General features: G+C 31.9%; 1 protein-coding gene across 1 annotated transcript; it reads left to right on the forward strand.

The window, feature by feature from the left end:
- The first annotated feature begins 3,739 nt into the window (after window positions 1-3,739).
- Window positions 3,740-22,692, forward strand: LOC133782088 (phosphatidylserine decarboxylase proenzyme 3-like). Its single transcript, XM_062221277.1, has 21 exons — window positions 3,740-4,077; window positions 4,217-4,296; window positions 4,792-4,816; window positions 5,740-5,799; window positions 6,675-6,743; window positions 7,361-7,453; window positions 7,580-7,630; window positions 7,808-7,891; window positions 8,648-8,739; window positions 9,004-9,159; window positions 9,271-9,355; window positions 10,669-10,780; window positions 11,679-11,779; window positions 12,748-12,795; window positions 14,375-14,521; window positions 15,316-15,411; window positions 20,434-20,508; window positions 20,612-20,704; window positions 21,175-21,261; window positions 21,830-21,880; window positions 22,345-22,692. The coding sequence occupies exons 1-21, from the start codon at window positions 3,847-3,849 to the stop codon at window positions 22,489-22,491; spliced, it is 1,983 nt and encodes a 660-aa protein (XP_062077261.1). The 5' UTR covers window positions 3,740-3,846; the 3' UTR covers window positions 22,492-22,692.
- The last annotated feature ends 299 nt before the right edge of the window (window positions 22,693-22,991 follow it).

Genomic DNA, 22,991 nt, shown 5'->3' on the forward strand with positions numbered 1-22,991 from the left:
GAAAAAGAATAAAGGGTAAGGTTAAGCACACTTATCCTGTTTGGTCCACGTGTCCAACTCTACTCACCCTTCATTCTCCTCTTTCTTCTTTTGCTCTGAAAGTTCTAACATTCATTTAAATGATCTACCATCTATTCTCAAAGCTTTTCTGTCATTTAATTGTCTAATCTTAATAATCATCTAATTATTTGATTGGCTGAGTTGCACACTCATCACATTATTCTATCAACTGAGCTCAAAGCTCATCTATCCAATCAATTGAGTGCAAAACTCATCTACCTACTTGATCAATTGAGGGCGGGGCTCATTATCAATTTAATCAACAAAGCACGGTGCTCATCTAATTATCCAATCAACTGAGCACAAACTTCATCCAACTATTCAATCAACTGAGTGCATGACTCATCTAGCTATTCAATCAACTAAGTGTATGGCTCATCTAACTATACAATCAACCGAGCGCATAGCTCATCTAACTATTCAATCAAATGAACGATGAGCTCATTGATCTGTTCAATCTTATTGAGCTCAGAGCTGTTGGGGTTTTATGCCCTAATTAAAACCCAATTTATTTTTAATCTCATTTTATTATCAATAAAAGAATAGAAATAATTTTTTACTTGGTCAATCACTTTGCTCACATATTTTATTTTCATGATTATTTGTTTAATATAAACTTTTATTAAATCCCGAGCATATAGTTAATCATATTTATAGTGACATCAAATGTTTTTGTTACATTGGACTAGACCGATATTGACAATAGATAAAATAAGTAAACATACCGTTATTATCTATTGACCATAAGTCACTTCAATCTCAATTTTGAGTGGTTAGTATTCTAACTGATTGTATTATTTGAGTTCTTTGACTTGTTCGTTACCAGCTTACCCTATGGACTAGCTCATACTTACATCTTGGGAACTCAATAGTATGATTGAGTGAGAGTGTTAATCATAGATATGAACATCTATAGCTTTTAATGAAGAAGTAAAATGATGGTTTCCTTAGTTTGGTTTGATGTGTTAAATGATAGAGATCTCATTTCAATAATTACTATTAGTTTACTAAAATATCATTTACAAGGAACCAAGTGTGTTAAGGATAAAATCCAATGAGGGGTAAAACGATATTCTAGTCCCATATCATTGTAGACCATCTATAGAGGATTGAGTGATAATTATGTTTGTAACAATGCATAACTAATAACGTATCTATATTGATTATAAGACGTTCTATAAATTCAAGAGTGCAATTCTGAGTCTTTAGTGGAGTCACGAGTAATTAATAAGTTAATAAAATTATTTGTTGAATTTATGATAACTTATTGGAGCTTGGTTTCATAGGTCCATGATCCTCACGGTACCTTGGATAAAATTATCTAGATAGTCTCAATTAATTAATTTAATGATCAATTAGAATTATTAAAGTTGACCAGGTCAACTTTAGATAGTTTCACAGAGTTATGCAATTTAGAGAAAAAAAGAGATTTTATGACATATTTATTAATTAAGACAAATTGGTATCTAAATTGATAAATAATTTTAAATCAATGTTCAAATTATAAATAATTAACTTGATAAAAAGTTTAAATAATTATTTAATTAATTAATCAATAGAAAATAATACGGATTTTGATTTTAAGTCCAACGAGCTTATAATTAAATGATAAATTTTATAGGCCTAAAGTCCATGATAATTTCGACCTAATGGCTGATATTACCTATTATTTTATGGATTTTTTTTAATTAAAATAAGTGACCTAATTGAGTCAATAAAATGAATGCTAAGTGAGAGTTGAAATCAGTAGATTTGAGAGATGATCAGAATATTTATTTTTGATGTTTTAGGGTTTTAGACTCTCTCTACAATAAAAGTCATTTTCTAAGCATTTATATTCTCTTCTCTGCTTCTTTCTCTGTATCTATCTCATGTGTTGAGAATTGCTCACTTTAGTCTAGGTGATTTTAATGACACTTTGAAAGACTATGAAGAAATTTGAAGATTAGTTCAGTTTCTTGGTGATACCATGTGACAGAAATAAAACAATGATTAAAAAAACAGAAAAAATGACTTATTCATTCCGCCGTATATAATATAAGTATTCATATAATTATTTATGTATAAATTCAATTATAAAAGTATGTTCTAGATTTTCTTATATTAATTTATTTAATATATGATTTACATCAAAATAAATAACATTTCTATATAAGTATTTTCGAACAAACTTATTTATCAATCCAATCTTTTCATTATTGATTACAGAATTATGCCACATCAAGGTAAAATTTCTCCTACACAATAAGATAGTATTTTTCTTTTAAAATTTTATTTATATAAATAATAAATAAATATTTTATTATTATTATTATTATATTACAAGATATTGTAGATACGTATTATGCTGCCAGTGCCAGTGGTTCTGCACATGCTCATGCTCATTCCGAACCAGTCCATGCACATTTATATAAAAAAAAAATATCATGATGATTACACACATGTACAAATCACGTTGTCCCTGCCTTTATAAGTAGTGTATCGTGTAGCACAAAATTGTGGATGTGAGTTGTGAAGACCCCTAAAATCGACCAATTTTGATACCATTATAATAGAATACTCATTTATTCTCTCCAACTCATATCTCTATTTAGATTAGACTGAAACTTACAAATAATGTAAAATAATTAGATTTGATTAGTTGCAATTAAAAAATTGTATTTTAAAAAAGAATATGATTTTGAAAAGAAAATCTGAATTTTATATTTAAAATATGTTTCTGAAAATATGATTGATTCAACTATTTTTAAATTTAAAATCAGAATATATAATTCTTATAAAATTTAAAAATATAATAAAATCAAAATATGAAGAAAATTATTTTTGTTAAATTAAATTAAATTTTAACAAATGTTATATAATAATCAATAAATTTTAATATTAAAACATTAAATTAATAATAATTTATTTACATAATTTTTTTAATTAAGTTATATTTGTTTTAATTAAATAAGTTGTTTTAGTTTGTAAATTAAAAAAATTCACAAGATTTGTCAATTCTTGTTTAGAATTAAAATAAAAAACAGGGTTCAATTTAATACTAAAAAGAGTTCAATATAAAATCAAGTTATTTGTTATGACACATTTTTTATGTATATTTTACATTTTTTTATAAAATTAATTACATCATTGTTTAATATAGCAAACTATTATTATATTTTTTAATGGTATTAATTAGATTTCAAAGTTTCATTTTATTTATCCAGAAATTAATTATTTAATTAGATTAGAATGCTGTTTTTTTTTTCTTTCTATTCACTGTATATATATATATATATTTATATAAATTATATGCAAATACACGAGGGTCACATGTTTAGTTTTTTAATACACGAGGGTCACATGTTTAGTTTTTTAATACTATCTACCAATCACTTAGTATTGCGGGTCCACAAATTTATTGTCTAACAATCAGACCATCAACTATAGAATATAGATTAATTGACTTTGAGATTGGCCTCAATGCATTTATTGGCTTGCTTTACGAAATAAAATAATACATATTCGAGTAACACAAAAGAAATAAAACTTTATAATATAAAAAATACCAATTCCTATGGCTGTCATAGTGTGGACAAGATGTAATTCCTCTCTATCCATAGCTAGGCTGGTAGTCAACGCATTCAATTATGGTAGTGGTGCCTCCTAATAAAATCCCAAATAACAAGAATCCAAACTTTTCAGTTTTCACTAATCTTTTCAGCCCACTTTCTCCTTGCTAACCTTTTTAGCGCACTTTCAGTGCTTCTTTGACTGTTGTGTTAGTTAGAGTTTAGGGAGAGAAGAATGGGGAACGACAGCTCTCGAGAGTCGTCTCCTCCTCCGACGGAAGAGAAGGAGAAGGATTCGTCGTCCTTTTCGCGGTTCAAGGAGCGATTGGATCTCCATGGAGTTCGTCGTCATCTTCATACTCGCCATGGTCAACGCGCTGGCAACGGTAGCTCTAGTTCTTCTGCTCTTCGTAAACTTCTCAGCGCTGATCATTTCGCCGGAATCGCTCTTCTCATTCTCCGTAGTGTATGCTGTTGATTGTTTTTCTTGTCGATTTTGGTGCTGTTATTGCTGGTTTTTCTATTTTGACTTTAATCGTTTTTTTCCTTTTTGGGAGAAAATAGTGAAACTGATGGAAGAGTTTTTCTTTGCTTGATTGTTTTAGGCGGAAATGAAGTTCAAGGACAAGTGGCTTGCCTGTGTGTCTTTCGGAGAACAGACATTCCGTACAGAAATATCTGATCAGTAAGTCTTGCTCACTTGTTATTATTAGTATTTTCTGTCTTATTTTGATCAGTACGAGGTTGCCTTTTTGTACTAAAGTTTTTCATAGAACTTCTTAGCCCCCTATCATTGTTGATGTACAGAATGATGAAAATTAAAAATTAAATGAGGTTATTCATATCACAAATTGGAAACGGTAGTTTTGAGAAAATGTAACTTATGTTAATTGTATTAGAATGACGTAAGTCGCAAGAAAATTTACAAAAAATTGATCATTTAAAGCTAAAGAATAGGATTAGGTAATGGACGAGTTTTGTGTCATAAACATCTGGTTTTGGTAATGGTTTTTTTATGGGTTAGTTGTCGTTCTGCTGGTTTTGGTTATATTAATAATTATTGGTCTATTCTTGTGTAAACCCATGGCAACAATAAAAGTATAAAGTTTTTCAATGTCTAAGAATTTTTAAGCTTGTTATAGAGTTTAATTTTTCCCCTTTTCTTTTTTTGTTGATGCAGGACAGACAAACCAGTCTGGAATTCTGTGAGTATTGCTCAACATGTCCTCTCCTTACAATCAGCCTTGCAAATTGTCTTTTTTATTTTTTTATCCATACTTTTTCACTGATGTGATGTATCTTCCATTTGGGACATATTTTGGAAAATGATTTAATTGGATAAACTATGAAATGATTTTGAGAGGAGGGCTCTCAATATATTTTAGAGGGGGTCAGTCTAAGACAAATGCCTCTGTCTCTTTTTTTTTTTAAAAAAAACTATGAAATGATTTTGAGAGTTCCGATTATGAGTTAGATATTGTTGGAGTTTTCCATTTAGTCAAAGATGTTAGTTTCATTCATGAAATGAACAAAAAGATGTCTTTAAATACCAGAAATTTAGTTGATCAGTAAATTCACTTTAAGATCTATACTATTGTGATAGAATACGCGAGTGCTGCAAATTATCATTAAATACATATGAATTTTATAGAATCATGCTTCTTTATATCCTTTGTTTTATAGTCTCACTTTTTACTTCCCTCTCTCTCATCCAATTAACCAGTTCTGCTCTTTGTTAAAGACAAATAAGCTTTAATATTCAGAAAAAGATTCTACATTTGTCACTGCAGATTGGGATTTCCACTTCGAGTTTAGTTTTGAGCTATTCTATGGGCTGATGGTTTTTTTATTTTTATTAATTTTTTTTAAAGGAAGAACCCTTTGCAATTTGATGTTTCTTGTCTTTTTCTATCTTCATTTTTTTATATGTTATTTTAATTTTCTATGCAACTGGTAATCTGACATATTGCTCCTCTTGACTATATTTTGCATTTTTTTTAGTTTAATAAAATTTATGTTTCTTACTGAACAAATAAATATAAGATAGGATGTTCAAAAAATTGTCCAAGTTGATGAATGTTCTCTTTCCTTTTGTTCCTCATTAAACAATCATGTCTTTAATATACAGGAAAAAAAGCTTCTTTTGGAAAAAGGTGGGCCTCATATTGCAAGGATATCTGTGTTTGAGGTGTGCATCTATACAGTGTTCTTATCATGCTTTTTAATTTTATGACCTGATTCTGGAAGCCCCATATTTCTCCAAGAGTTCAGGTGTTTATTTGGTCAATAGTTCTTAATAAGCTCATTACTTCATGATTAGACTCAGAGAAGATCTACTTGCTCAAAATAGCTTTGTTATCGAACAATGAAAGTGTTGTTGAGTCATTTATTTCTTGTCACCCTTCTTCTATCAGGTTGTGGTATACTCTGTTGCGAGAGATTAGACTGGAATGGAATTCCATTTCCATGTAGGTGCCTTGAGCTATTTTGAGCAGATTATTTGTATCATTGTATGAGTGACAATAAGGAGGTTAGGCAGCTTTTGAACATAGCAGGTTTGGCAGTTTGCTGAGCAATTTTCCTGGAGGGAAATAGATTTTGGGTAATTCAAATCATGAGCTACTTTCTGATTGCTGAATGAAAAAGGTCTTGGGGGATTTATGTTTTCAGACTTTTTCAGGGATTATTTTTCCTTGATGCAATGTTGCATGCTTTAATGTCTGTTGACCGCTTGATACTAGGTACTTGTACTTTCTTTCTTAACGAAAAATAGAGCTTTCGCTATTATTTTTTGGTGAAGATGCCTCATATCTTGGTATACTTTAATCTAATTTCATAGTTACACATAGCAAGAAAAGGAACTTGATGATGATTTGTGGTAAAGAGGATGGGGCTCTGTGCTTCTGTAATTATTGATCTATTTCATAGTTATATTGAAAATGGATAAGTAGAACTGTTTAACTTTTACTTGAATTTGAAATGTAAAATTGTTTTACTTTACTAGCTTGTTGTAACTAGTGATCTTCCTAAGTTTTCCTTTGTCGCATTATTTGTGTATTGCAGACGAACAAAGTGTCTAGCAACACTCTGGTAGGATATTGCGAGATTAATCTTCTTGAATATTTAACGCGGGTGAGTGACATTTTCATTGATTATATCTTGCATTTACAATTATCTCATTACTTAAAAGTTTGACTTTATTCAACAAAATTTATCTGTAAATTTTTCGTTGTTGCAGTTGAATTGGCACTATTAAGATCACTGATGCTGATGAAATTCTTATAAGAAACTTTTAAGAAATATATATGTTCATTGTAATATTGGTTTAAAATTGCAGCACAAAATTATAAATTTTACTGAAGATTTTTACCAGTGACTTTGGGACTAGCCCAAATGACTGGCTAATTATTCTAGGTTGCAGCTATTGCCATATTACCAAATCAGGATTTCAAGATGATTCTTAATGGCTATGAGCTAAAAGAAGTAAATATATGAAAGTAGGTATGGTTAACCCTAAAGAAATATGATATTTGAGGCAGTCACAACATTCTTCAAAATTCTACATCAATTGTAATTCTTTGTGCCTTTAATAGTCAAGTTCAAATTGTTTCCTTTGGAGTTAGTCACATCAATTAATTAACTTTTGTTATTTTCCATGACTAATTTTACTACTGCAGCTGCAGGCTCGTTTTATTTTTTCTTTACTAATTGCCTATTGCTTTGAAAATAAAATTATGATAATTTTGCAGGGTGCGGATTCTGACTCTGAGGTGTTTGACCTGTTAGATCCATCATCATCGGACTTGGTGGTTGGAAACATTTATATTTCATGCTCAGTTGAGGTGCAAGACAAGTTACAAGTTTTGTTAATGGTTTTCTTTTATTCTATGTTTATTTATCTATTTTGATACAATGGGGACTTTATTCTATGTTTATTGTTGTCACATGTATTTGATAAAAATTAACAGGATCCAGTTGAAACAGAAAAGAGTTTTGCAAGACGCATCTTATCTATAGTGGTATGTTCTGAATTATTCTGTTAGAACTGTATTATACTTGTGTACTGAGAACTCTCAATTTTTGTTGTTGTTGACTTTACATGTTCTTGAGTAAGCTGGTCAAAAGTGGTGAGTGGTTGAAACTCCTCACATAGAAATCAATTGGAAAAAAAATCTGAGCCTTCATATTTCTTACAGGACTATGATCAAGATGGGACGCTTTCATTTTCTGAGTTTTCTGAATTAATTAATGCTTTTGGAAATCAACTGGCAGCTAAAAAGGTTTGAATTTAAATTCTTGTTTCAAATTGTCTTGTATATATATTGAGCTTACTGTTGTAGAAATTACAAGAAGAAATGATGGGCTTAATAGACTAAACTATCTCGTCCTTCTTTCTATGTCAGATTAATCAACAAGTTATTTTTGAACTACTGGGATTTATAATTCTAATGCAGATTTTGGTTTCCTCCCGGCTAACCCCACTCTCGTTCATAACTTGAAAAGAAAAAGAAATAAAAACAAGAAAGCTAGATTTCTAAATTAAATTTTATTTAGAAAATGTCACGTTCTTAAGTATGCTGAATTCAGATTTTAAAGTCTTAGCCTTCAATGTTATATATATATATTATTTTTCTATATGGTAACAACATGAGTGAAAAATGATATGGTTAGATGAGACTGACATGCCGAACCAATCCTAGACGTCCAATCTGTTGGTAGCAAAGCTCCAACATGAGTTTTAGTAATATACATCGTCATTTTTTTTTCAATTAACGTCCAATTTCTCATTTTAAAGTGATTCAATTAGCTACAGTACTTACCTATATTTAGATCTATAAGGTGTGGCTACTTGTTGATTCTGCAATTCAACTTCCTTTGGATTTTTTACCTATATTTAGATCTATAAGGTTGGCTACTTGGTAATTCTGCAATTCAACTTCCTTTGGATTCTTTTTCTTCTTATTTCATCATTTTTTTTTGTTGTCAAATTTCTTTGATGAAGTTGTATTTGCTAATTTTCTTTCCATCCTTACTAGAAAGAGGAAATCTTTAAAGCGGCTGACAAGAACGGGGATGGTGTGGTTAGCATGGATGAGTTAGCTGCCCTTCTTGCTACTCAACAAGAAAAGTAATTAATGCAAATTATTTTAAAAACCAAATGAGTTTAGATAGTGTTGTAGGGTAGGCCTTGTTATACTAAACAAAAAATGTCTAGAAGCTATGGAATTTTCTTTCTTTTTTTTGAATTAGGTATGTTTATATACATCTATTTTTGCAATTGACGTGCAGACCTTCCTGTCCTAGTTCTTGGGTTACTACCTGATATCGCTTTTTTTTATTATTACTTTTAATATAGAACCTGATACTTGGTTTACATGTTTTCTTATTGCAGAGAACCAATAATTACTTGTTGTCCTGTTTGTGGTGAAGTTCTTGAAGTTTCTGACAAGCTGAACAACATGATTCATCTAACGCTGTGTTTTGATGAAGGAACTGGAAACCAGGTTATGGAAGGAGGATTTTTAACTGATGCACAGGCTTCATATGGGTGAGAAACATGTTAGAAAGAAAGAACTAGATAAAATATCGTTAATTTTAGTATTGATGACTGCAATTAAGTCACATGATTGAATGCTCCCATCAAATTTTATATTTGTAGGTGGATGTTCAAACTAAGTGAGTGGGTCCATTACTCTTCTTATGAAGTTGGTATAAATTCTGGATCAAGTGCTTCCCATATTGTGGTATGTACTCTTAAGTCTGCTTTTTTATTTTTAATATTGTCCTTAACGTTTTTTGTCTTTGTTGTTGTTTATCTAAAGGAAAATATCGATTGTTTGGAGTGAGTTTGTCGTAATGGTATAGTATTAGCTAAACAATTACAAATTACCAATGTTTACAATTAGAAAATATTTAAAATAGGAAACTCTCCCAAACCTGAATTCCTACATTATCCATATATAAGTTGTAAAAGAAAAAACAATTACATAGATATGTTGGCATAGCTCAACTTGCGTCAAATTAGTCTGGGGTTTCATTCCTCATGGAGCCATCCTGCAGATCTCACTCAATTAAGTGGCAACACCTGGAGCCTCGCTGCTGTGGCTGCCCATAGAGCAAGGCTGCTGTGCTTAACCCTCACTATGCTTTCGCTGCATGCCCCATTCAGCCAATTAATACAGCTTTCTTAATACTCGACGCAGCTGAGCAATGGCCCTTGGATCGCTATATTCTTGCAATGCAAAGGCATTTTTCTAGTGATATACTGGAGTTTCTGATGTGCCCCGCCTGTACTGAGATCAATATATTGCAGCAAATAGACTGAACCAGCAACACCCTCACCAGAACAGGGATGAAGAGAGCTATTACTGAAATGAAAATGCAACAAGTCCCACAGGTATTCAAGAGACCTGGGCTCTGCAGTGAACAATCACTCAGCTCCTGTATACCTCCCTCCCATACCTAAACTCCTCTATATTCTCTCCCATAACTAACTCAGCAATTACCAAACTACCCACCCCTTACAAATATCACGTTGACCATACTACCCCTGACCAATTGGTCCTTTACCTCTCCTAGCATATGTAAAGCATACTAAGGGCCTAACAGTTTCTTGTCAGGTTCAACAGGAGGACAAAAAAAAAAAAAAAAAAAAAAATTGAATTTGTGAACTGTTATTTGGAGCATTGCTACTGTTGCTTGCTCCTATCATGGTGGTTTTGACCATCACTTTTTGTTAGAATCAGGTGTATACCTGTAAGATTAGGTGTATATTAGCTGTCCTATGATTGTAGGGATTTATATATTATTTATTATCATGTAAATACATTCCTATATAACTAAGTAAAACAGTTTTCTTTCCATCTGTATTCTCTTGTCTCCATTTATTTATTTTTTTCTCGGTGTTAAGACACAAACAGTATTCCAATTCATAGCACTCTTACTTTTTATTATTACTTCCTCTGAAACTTCTAGGTATTTGGATGTCATTAGTGTTTTCTTTTCCAATTGCAGGCAATAATGTAATTCAAGCTTTCTTAACATTTCATTGTCTTAGGTATTCGATCGGAGGACAAAGACGCTTGTGGAAGAATTGATTGACGGCAAAATTGTTTTGTCAATGAGAGCTATATACCAGTCAAAGATTGGGCTTGGGCTCATGGACCTAGGTACTTGTTAGTTTTTGCTGATAATAAAGCGTAACTTTTCCTGAAAAGTATTAGAGAAGTAGTTGTATCTTCTTTATAAGAGATTCCAGCTAAAAATTTTCCCACAAGACATCTCTAAAATCCTGTCTTTCTATTTGTTCTTATCTTCTTCTTTTCTCTACTGTATTCGACTGTTTTATATCAAGAAGACATGTTGAGTTTTTAGTTTCAGTATTTATTAAGGGATTGGGAATTTTTTTTTTCTTTTGCATAGTTTATTAGGGACTGCTTGTTCCTAATTATTTTTTAGTTAGTTATATAGCTAGGAATAAATATTGGGTGGCTCTGTTGCTAGTCAATGTAAAAGAATTTTTGACATCTTAAGGAGGGATTGTGATTCTTTGGGTGTGTCTTGCCCCTATTTTGTAGATTTCTTTAACATATAATTGTTTCATTTCATAATAAAAATAATTATTAAGGTTTCATATGCTGTAAATTCCATTACCCAATAGTTACATCAATATTTACATACAAGTGCTTACATAGATTTCAATCGCTAGATATTTAGTCAATGGTTATGATCAGTTTGGGAAACCTTCTACATCATATTACTATACTTGTCAGCTCAGCATCTGAAATTAATGATGATAAAATTTGGTATGTTTTTTTAAATATAACCACCACATAGATGCAACTATTGAAAATTTTAATGAGATTTGATATGAAATATGAAAAGAGCATGATGTATTTATTTCCTCCTTTAAAATGCACCAACTTATTGTTTGATTGGAGTTTTTACTCTCAATATTGGTAATTTTATTATTGTTGATGTGTTGCTTGCATAGCAAGGTTTATTCTTTTTCTTTTTTATATTGTTTGAGTTCTCTGCTGTTTGCTTTGGCACACTATCGAAATGCAGGAGCAAAAGAATTTTTGCTGAGCATCTCTGAAAAGCAAGGGAAGAAAATGAATTCAAAGGAGTCTGCTAAAGACATACCAATGTTTGTTGACTTTTTTAAGGCATGTCTATAATATTTCCTAGTTAATAGAATAGTAATAGTATGATCCTGAATAGACATATTTTCAACTGTCCACATGGTCATGGTCAATTAATTTTCATTGAATTTGCCTAGTTTTGGAAATTGTAGTGTCTGTGATGCATTGACTCACAGATAGATGAAGTATGTTGAATGAAAACAATTTAGAGATGGTCCAAACAGGAACATCTGGAAGTAAATCCATAATTGTGTTGTGTATCATCAAGGACATGTACTAAGGTAGCACTATGTATGTGGTCATGTCTAGTCTTCCCCATTTTCGACCATCACTAAAATTTTATTTTATTACGAGAGCTTTGTATAACTTTAATGAAATAAATTAATTTGTAAAATAATATTTTTGTATATAAAAAAATAATTAATTGCAAAATAACTTTCATTTTGCTTTTGTTTTTAAAAGACCTTCATGGTTGCTTAAGCGATCATATCAACCAAATCTTGCACTGAACGAACCATATGATGAATTTAAAGTTCTTATAATGTTATGATGGTAAATTCCTCTTATTTTGTGGGGCAGGCAACCCTTCAACCATGATATCACTATCATTTTAGACAAAAAGCTTGTTTTTTCCCCTAATCAATACTATAGTCGATTGTGTTATTTGAAGCTACGATACAGAATCTTAATAAGCTGTTTGTTTGTTTCATCGTCATTGTCATTGTCATTTATATTTTATTTATTTATTTTGTTTTTTAGAATTTTAGTTACCTTTTTTATTTCTTCTCGTTTTTGTATAATTACAACCCAGTCTTTTTCTTTTTTCTAGGGGTGAATAAAACACTCATCATTTTTTCTCCTCTGAAATATTTAAATCTAAAAGATGTAAAAGGGAAACCTCATAAATTAGATATGGCATTAATTTTCTGTTTTTCATCTGCTATGGCGTTACCCATTTTGAATATGATGTGTTTAATCTTTTTGTACTGTAGGGTCAAATCAATTTGGCTGAAGCCAAGTATCCTGTGGAACATTTTAAGGTAAGTTAATCTTATCTCTGTCAAAGTTTCTTTAATAGTTTTCTTGCCTTTTTAAGCTTGATGAGCCAAATTTTTGCGGAAACAACTTTTGACATTTAAAAAAAAAAATTTTACTCATGAAAGGAGACCACATACATGGTTACATTTCATGAATAGTTGCTAAGTTTCCTAAAAAAAATGCTTGGGCTGCAAAATTCTTTGCTCAGTAACATGATTATGAATATATTCACTGTATCCAAATCTCTTGTCAAATTTTGGTGTCGTAATTGGTATCTAAGATTCTTGTACAAATCTCGTCAAAATTCTTGTTGTTTCAAGTAAACAACAAAATACAACCAATGGTTTCCATTTTCTATTTTGTTCCCATTCAATCATTCCAATTACAGTTATGGTTTGCCATAGATGTCTTTATTATTTCAATCGATCATTGGATTATGACCATAAAGTTTGAGCTGTAACTATGGATTAATAGGAAGCTTTAGTTTGCCAGTAAGTTTTGGAGTTGTTTGTGAAAGAATTAAGGGGTGATTGGAGAGATTCCAAGTCTTGTGTAGATTTTGTATTTATTTATTCATTTTTTGTGCTCTGGAAAAACATTTGATTAGCAGCGTAGTTTTTTGTTTTTGTTTTTGTGTTAGTTCGTTTTTTGTTTGCTTCAATGTCATTGAGAATACCTTGTCCTCTTCTTTCTTGTAATTTTTGTTTCAGTCAGTAATACAATTTTATATTTTATTTAAAAAAATTAAGGTAAGTTACTGCAAAATAGTGTTGCATTCGTTGCTTGCTTTGCTATTGGCTATATGTTTGGAGAGAAACAAAACCTTTTAAGGAACGCAAAATGAACCTTTTCAGTCCATGTCAACTTGTCACGGTTAGGGGTTGGCCCTCAAGTGCTGCATGTTGTAATGGCTTGACTAATAATTGAATGGACAATGGTGCTACCATATCATAAATATGTAGTATCAGCACAATCCTTGATGATGCCTTTCTAGGCCAAATCTACGTATATAATGGTTGTGTTTGGTAAAATTTTTGTTTTTGAATTTTTTAAACACAAAAATGAAAATATAATTTTATTTTTGTTTTTTTATTTTTAAAAAATAAAAATATGTTTGGTAACTATTTTTGTTTTTTGTTTTTAAAAACAAAAAATAATAAACGTGTTTGATAACTTCTATTTTTATTTTTTGTTTAACAATATAAGGTGTTGATTTGAAGAAAAGAAGAAAAAATGAAAGGAAAAAATAAAAACTGTTTAAAAAAATTTTGAAAGTGAAATTTTTTTATTTTTAAAATTTAATAAATTTTTGTTAAAATTTAAAAAAATAATAAATAAAAATAGAGTTATCAAACATATTTTATGTTTAATTTTCAAATTTCTAATTAATTAAATAAAAAATTATTTTTTTAAGTGTTACCAAACAGCCCCAATATAAATTCCTATTTTTTCACTTCTGAATAGGTGGTGACGTGTTTCTAGGCAACATTGTGATATTTTTTATTTAGAGCAAATATCACGGGATTGTATTTGAATTGTTACATATTCTTGAAACAAGTTCCCGGATCTTTTCTTGTGCAGACATTCAATGAATTCTTTGTGCGGGAGCTGAAGCCAGGTGTTAGACCAACTGCCTGCTTGGAACGTGATGATGTAGCTGTTTGTGCAGCAGATAGCCGTTTGATGGCGTTTAAATCAGTAGATGATAGTCAAAGGTTTTGGATTAAGGTATCTATACTTGCACTTGAAATAGTTTCATCGGCCGTTGTCTTCCCTTATCACATTGATCGTATTAATATGAGAGGCAACACCTCCCATTAATTTCAAATTGGACTTTCTTGTTTACAGATGCCACTGCTGTTTTTAAAATCATTTCTAAATCCCGATAGGGCAACGACGTGTTTCTTGGCGCTGTTATTGTATTTTGTATATTCATCCTTGATTTATCTCTCAGTAAATCTCTGATTTAAAAGTTTTCATTCTCTTTAAAGGGTAGCTCGGCAAGTATTGAGCTACAGACTACAGAGCCCAATTATACTGAAAATTTTGTAAACTTCTTTTTTTTAGAAAATTTTGTTAACTTCTATGGATAAATATATGATGGATCCATCTGAATGAAATTCTCCAACATTTTTTTCTTCTTGTTTTTCTTGGTACTTTTAATTTCAGCACCTTCAAATCTATTTTTTACATTTTTATCCTCTACATTTCAGTTGACATCTTAGTCATTTAAATTTCAGTTACTTAAATACATGCCCTTTAGTTCCAAGTATTTATTCTTCAAATTTCAAGCCATTAACATTCATGCACTTTCAGCTGTATATCCTTCAGAAATATGCAGTGGATCATATTTCTTGTCCTAATCTAACATGTTATGCTTATATAATCATATTGTCACACTTTAGGCTACAATAGAAAATGGTCTAAAAATTTCTACTAACAGTATGATGTCCAATTATTTTCCTTATCATTTCTCAGATTCTGATTCTTCAATATATTTGTTCCTTGGGCCATCTCTCTAGGGACGAAAATTTTCAATAAAAGGTCTTCTCGGGAATGAAGTATGTTCCAGTGCATTTGATCATGGATCATTGATAATATTTCGTTTGGCACCACAGGTATTTATCTTGATATTCTTGTTCCTCATGAACTTTTGCCAATACAAATCTTGATTTCTTATGTGAAGAGAATTGTTTTCACTTATATTTCAATGAGAAATAAACGTATATTTTTATAAAAACTAGGGAAGCTATTCTAGGAATCTATGAGAGAATAGGAAACAAATTAGTCTTAATTTATAGCTAATATAAACTAATATATACAGCTAACACTCCCCCTCAAGTTGGAGCATATATGTTAATTATGTCCAGCTTGTTACAAAAATAATCAACCCGCACCCCATTTAATGCTTTTGTAAAGATGTCTCTTAGTTGTTCCCCGGTCTTCACATATCTTGTGGAGATCAAGTTTTGCTGAATTTTTTCACGAACAAAATGACAATTATTTTCGATGTGCTTAGTCCGCTCATGGAACACATGATTAGATGCAATATGAAGAGCAGCTTGGTTATCACACCACAATTTTGCTGGTAATGAAGTCTTAAGTCTTACTTTAGTCAATAGCTGATAGATCTACATTACTTCACACAAATTGTGTCATAGTCCTATATTCTGACTCAACACTTGATCGTGACACAACATTTTGCTTCTTACTCTTCCAAGAGACCAAATTCCCTCCAACAAAAATACAATAACCTGAGTGATCTTCTATCCACATTGGAACCTGCCCAATCTGCATTTGAGAAACACTCAATATGAGTGTGCTCATGATCTGCGTACACGATACCTCGTCCTGGTACTCCTTTCAAGTAGCACAAAATTTGCTCTAACGCTGCCCAATGATGAATTGTTGGAGATGACATGAATTGACTGACAACACTAACTGAGAATGCAATGTCTGGGCGAGTCACGGTAAGATAATTCAACTTTCCAACCAACTTGCGATATTTTTCAGGATCTTCAAATGGTTCCCCATCTCTTGTAAGGTGCACATTAGAACTCATTGGAGTACTACAAGGCTTTGCTCACAATTTTCCTGTCTCCTTGAACAAATCAAGGACATACTTTCTTTGAGATAAAAATATACCTTGTTTACTCCGAGTTACCTCAACTCCCAAGAAATACTAGCACCCCCAAATCCTTCCTGTGAAACTGTATGAATGAATGATTTAAGAGATGAGATTCCTCTAGTATCATTTCTTGTAATAACAATATCATCCACATATACAACCAACAGAATGATACCGACAGTTGATCGTTTATAAAACACAGAATGATCGGACTTGTATTTTAGTATACCAAATTTCTCAACAACCTGACTAAATTTACCAAACCAAGCACGAGGACTTTGATTTTCGAAGACGATATACTCCCCCTGAGCAACAAAACCAGGAGGTTGCTCCACATACACCTCATACTGAAGATCTCCATGAAGAAAAATATTCTTGATATTTAGCTGATGTAGAGGCCAATGATGAGTAGCTGCCATTGAAATAAACAATCGAACAGATGTCAACTTAGCAACAGGAGAAAAAGTATCACAATAGTCCACTTCATAGGTTTGAGCATAACCCTTAGCAACAAGAGGGCCTTAAATCGAGCAATTGATCCATCTGGATTGACCTTAACATTGAATACCCATTTGTACCCTATGGCCTGTTTTCCTGAAGGTAAATCGACCAAGTCCCAAGTACTATTGTCATCTAAAGTATTCATCTCTTATATCATTGCATCATGCCAACCAGGATGAGATATGTCTTCATAAACAGTATTAGAAATCGAAATAGAATCAAGGGAAGCAATAAAAGAACAAGAAGAAGATGACAAATGATTATAAGAAACAAAAGAAGAAATAGGGTAAGTGCACTAACATTTACCTTTACATAGTGCAATGGGAAGATCATCGCTTGGGACTGGATCTGATGACGAAGAAGCAGGTGCAAGGCATGAAACAGGAGGCAAACGCCTGATGTACACTTTAATAGGAGGTGGAGGCATGTCGGGAGCTGTGGCTAAGACAAGGTGAGTAATAGGAGACTCATCGTGAGTAGTGTCTGAGATAGGTTCTGAAATAGGAGATTCCTCAGGAAGTGTGTCAGGGGCAGAAGATGTCATAGAATATACCAACAAATCATTATCCTCCCCTGACGAGTAGGAATAGAGGAAGACGAAAAATAGGGTGTGTTTTCCATGAAGGTAACATCAATGGAGACAAGATATTGATTTGATCAATAACACTTATACCCTTTTTGAATACGAGAATAACCAAGGAATATACACTTCAATGACTTAGGATCTAATTTGGTGACATTTGGACGAACATCTCGAGCAAAACAAGTACTACCAAATATCTTAGGATCAATAGGAAATAATGACTTGCCAGGAAAAAAAATTTGTACGGGATCTCACCATTAAGAACAGAAGATGGCATGCGGTTAATAAGAAAACATGCTGTAGAAACGACATCAGCCCAAACATGTTTAGGAACATGCATTTGAAATAAGAGGGCTTGTGCAGTTTCAAGAAGATGTATGTTTTTACGTTTTGCCACACCATTTTGGGATGCAGTATCAACGCAAGAAGTTTCATGAAGCATGTCATTATAGACATATAAGAATGAAATAAAACAGATGTATATTCTTTGGCATTATCACTTTGCAAAATACAAATAAAAACATTAAATTGATTCTTAATCTCAACACACAATGCACAAAATATAGACAACAACTCAGAATGATTTTTTATTAAATATAACTAAGTTACACGAGAATAATCATCAACAAAAGTAACAAAATACTTGAATCCCGATTTAGACAAAATAGGAGAAGGAGCCCAAACATCATAATGAACTAATTCAAAAGAAACACTAGCACGTTTATTGACTCGAGAACTCGAACTAAGACGATGGTGTTTGACAAATTGACACGACTCACAATCTAATGAAGACACTTTATTAAATTGCAGATAAAGTTTCTTGAGCAAAGGAATAGATGGATGACCCAATCGACAATGAGCCTAAAAAATAGAAGTGATACTTGAACAAGCAATAGAAGTTGGTGGCGGTATATCAAGAACATAGAGGCCTCCAGATTCATGTCATTTACCAATAATCTTCTTCGTCATAAGATCCTGAAATAAACAATGATCGGGAAAGAATGAGATGCAACAATTAAGATGACGAGTGAGTTGACTAACAGAGAGCAAATTGAATAATAAACTAGGTAAATGTAAGACAGATGACAAAGTAAGCTGGGGTGTAGGAGTAATAGTGTCAGACCCACGAACACAAGATGGTGACCCATCAGCTAAGGTAACAGTAGAAGTGGAAGTATGAGAATGAAAAGTGGAAAAGAGATTGGAATTACCTGTCATGTGATCTGTGGCACCAGAATCAATGACCAATTTAGAGGATGAAGAGAGAAGACACGCATTAGATTTACCGGAATCGGCAATAACAGTGATAGAAGGAGATGACGACTTGAGTGATTCTTGATGTCATGAGAACTTGGCAAATTCATCAGCAGAAATAAGGACTGATTTATAAGTGGCATCAGTATTTGCAACATTAGCATAGTGTTGTTGCTGATTTTGAAATTGTAGCTTTCTACACTCAAACTTGGTGTGACTTGGATTTTTACAATAGTTGCAAATAATGCCTCTAGAATCTGGTGCTCGAGTTTCAACTCCTTGCGAATTGCCTCCTTTTTGACTAGTTGGAATAGAAGATTTCCTAGGTGCATAATTATTACGACTTACCAAAGCACTATTAAGATGAACAGATGAAGTAATTTCTATGCGAAGAAAACGACTAAAGACATCTTGTAAAGAGGAAACATCAAAACCAGAAAGAACTTGTGCTTTCGCAGAATCAAATTCAGGTGAGAGCCCTGATAGAAAGCTCATAATAGCCATTTGCTCTCACTGGCGTTGTTGAACCTTCACATCAGGGCTAATGGCAGCAACATATTAAGCTCTTCATACGTCTTCTTAAATGACATAAAATAGTTCATAAGGGATTGATTTTGTTTCTCCACACAGTAGAATGCTTTGCAAACTTCATACATACGGGAGAGATTGCTTTTTCCAAAATACTAAAATTCCAAATAATCTATTAGTTATTTAAAAAATTCACAATAATTGTTCAAACCAATTACCTCACTGTCAATAGAATTCTGGATTTGAAAAAATAAGCGAGCATCCTCCCTAAGCACGTCTGTCTTGAATCATCTTTTTCTTTAGGAGGATCATCAGTCAAGTGGTCATCTTTCTCAATACTTCGTAGATAAAGTCGAACAGTCTTACACCACTCCAAGTAATTCGAACCAGTCAGTTTATGGTCCGTGATTTTAGACATCACAGGAACCACTTCAGATGAATTAAAGGATTTCGTCTCTGATTTATTCTTAGCCACAACTCCTTAAAGAAACATAGCAACAAACACGAAAAACCAATGAAGAATCACAACAAAGATCCTAGAACAAACCTTAACAGTCACAACTACGGAAACTAGGGGAGCAAAAACGAAGTACTAATCAACCAGAAACGCAGTGGAGACCAAACGGAACAAAAAGGGCCGCCAGAGACAATGCCACGTGCTCTCACGCGCCGACGCGTGGGAGGTTGTGCTGTAGCACGTGGGGCCCACGTGCAGGGGTTCTGGTGGCTGGACTTCTGGGGAATGGAGATCGACGGTTGGGGATTCCTTTGGTGTGGGTTGTGAGAATAATAAACCAACAGAACTAGGCTTTCCGAAATAAACCCAAAAATAATCTAAAACCTAATTTGTGTTTATGGAAAACCCCAAAAGAAAAAAACCCTAATTTTGTAGCAAAATTCGAATTTTATAAACTTGGCTCTGATACCATGTAACAAGAGGTAACAAGAGGTGAAGAGAATTGTATTCACTTATATTTCAATAAGAAATAAACATATATTTATATACAAACTAGGGAAGCTATTCTAGGAAACCATGAGAAAATAAGAAATTAATTAGTCCTAATTTATAGCTAATTTACAGCTAATATAAACAACTAATATATACAGCTATCACTTATCTTAGATTTGGAAATGTTATTGTTTCAGGATTATCATCGTTTTCATTCCCCTGTATCTGGAATTGTTGAGAAATTTATCGACATACCTGGATCTTTATACACAGTAAGTTGAAGCAACATAGAAATCTTTTTTTAATTTGTTTCTTTTTATCTTTGTCTCCGTTGTTTTATATTTTACATATTTGTTTCCTTCTTATTTTTTGTAGGTTAACCCCATTGCAGTCAATAGCAATTACTGTAATGTATTCACTGAAAACAAGCGAGTTGTGTCAATTATTTCAACAGCCCATTTTGGGAAGGTTTGTCACTGCAATCATTTAACTCTTCAATATCCTTATTCACTAATCCATCTCACGACAATAAAGTATTAACATCCTCTTTTAGAAATCGTTAAAAATTCATACTAAATATTATGCATCTTAGAAACTATTTTCGGGGGCTGACGGTAGTTGCATCATTTTGTGCTGGGATGCGTACACCCCTTGCACAAGTCTCAAGGATCAACACTTCATCTTTGTTTTGGTCAACATGTTATCTTTCTGTCTATTGTGTCTTGTCATACCTTTTGATGAAAAACAAATTGACTTCCTTTCCCATCCATGTTGTGGGTGTGAAATCTATGATTACCTCTCTTCTTTTCGTTATTTGGTGTTGCAGATAGTATAAATTGTATTATAACTTTTCTTTAGTCCTCTGTAGATCCCATCAAAGTCTTACTTATTTATTTTACTGTTCAAAAACTGACTATTTGTTCCAATTTTTGGTGCAGGTGGCATTTATAGCAATTGGAGCTACTATGGTTGGCAGCATCACATTTTTAAAGAAAACGGGTGACCATATGAAGAAGGGAGATGAGGTTAAAATCCATAATTCTCTATAAATATATATATAAAAAGAGGGAGCGACTACGAGTCATCTATTTTTTTGATAACATCGGTGCATTTTTTTTCTATTTACGACATTTAAATAGATATAATCTAAAAATGTTTGATATGATGATGTATATTGTAGCTATATAGAACATCCTATAAATTTTTAAGAAATTCTAAATAAATTATAGTACTGAAAACAGAATTCAAATAGCTTGTTGCATGCGTGTTTATTTTTTTGTATACGAGTGTAAAAGTTAACTGTTGAAACTTGTTTTTAACATTGTAAATTATTCGGAATTTCTTGAAAATTTGCAGGGTGTCTTAAATAATTACAATGTACACTATCATATAAAAAAATAGAAAAAAATTATCAAGGTGTAGAAAATATAAACTGATTGCACTTGTCAAAAAAGTGGATATTCTGTATTCGTTTCCTTTGTATATATATAAGCATATAAAATTAATATGATATTTTGTTTTCTTTTGTTGTATGATGCACTTTTTTATTTTTATTTTTTTTATTTTGCTAATAAACATTACATGTTATTGTAGTTTGGATATTTCTCATTTGGTGGAAGTACCGTAATTTGCGTCTTCGAAAAGGTTAGTACACTACAAAGGTAGAAGCTGTTAAATGTTTATTCTGCTGTTTATCTTGTACTACATATTGAATAAATATTAGCAACATGCTCTTCTAATTTTAAACTTTTAATCTATGTGCTAAAACGGTAAATTAACCACAAAACCCACAAACTACGTTGCTACTCTTTATTTCCTTTCTTCGTTAAAACAAAAGCCAAAAAAGAAAGACAATAATAAACCATCACGTTCTTAACACAATTACAACACAGAAGACGAGAATGAAACAGACACGTTTGGATGATGGAATATACATTACTTTTGTAATGTGGTAGTTATGATGATACTCAAGTCTTAGTTGTATTGATTTTAAACTATAAATGGCAAAATATAAATAAATGAAAAGTTATAATATTCTAATTTTTGGACTTACTTGGTTTGAAGATTTTCAAATAATTTTGCTTATAATTATGTGGCCTTTAATGCAGGAGTCGATTATTATCGATGAGGATCTCTTAGCAAATAGTGCTAGGTCACTGGAGACATTGGTGTCTGTTGGGATGAAGTTAGGTGTAGCGAAGAAATCCTCCAACGTTGAACTCCCAAACTTGGAAACTTTTTCCATAAAAGATTAGGTTTACTTGTTTTCATTTTCCAATTTCACATCATTGTATAATTTGGCCTTCCTTATATTTTGTATAATAAAGTGGCTATTTGGAAAAATTAAGGCCAAAACCAAATACTAGTCTATTATAGATTAATATAAACAAAAAGGATACCTCCCTTGTATACTTTCTATTATGAATACGATGTCTTTGCTTTTGTGTTTTCCTTCATACTCCTTCAATGGTTTTTTCCCCTTCTATTTACTTCTCACTGGAATGTCGTACAATTAAATGGGAGAATATCATTGATTTTTTTTTTCTTTTTTTGTGAACATAGCTCAATTATTTAAAATTTTATATCTACCACTCGTAAATTGAAGAAATTAGAGGAAAAAAAGATAAAATAATTAGAAATCTTACTTTTTTTTAAAAAAAAAAATTATAAATTGCTTTATGTTATGTATACTTCCTGCATTAATACATGGATAGTTGTATGAAAAATATATGGGAAACTTTACTATTTATGCTTA

This window comes from Humulus lupulus, chromosome 6, assembly GCF_963169125.1.
Source record: "Humulus lupulus chromosome 6, drHumLupu1.1, whole genome shotgun sequence".
NCBI lineage: Eukaryota > Viridiplantae > Streptophyta > Magnoliopsida > Rosales > Cannabaceae > Humulus > Humulus lupulus.

Coding starts and splice junctions, on each gene's coding strand:
- LOC133782088 (XM_062221277.1), top strand. CDS start 3,847: ATGGGGAACGACAGCTCTCGAGAGTCGTCTCCTCCTCCGACGGAAGAG. Junction 11,780..12,747: donor TGTTTGTTGACTTTTTTAAG/GCATGTCTATAA, acceptor TTTGTACTGTAG/GGTCAAATCAATTTGGCTGA. Junction 15,412..20,433: donor TATTTCGTTTGGCACCACAG/GTATTTATCTTG, acceptor TTATTGTTTCAG/GATTATCATCGTTTTCATTC.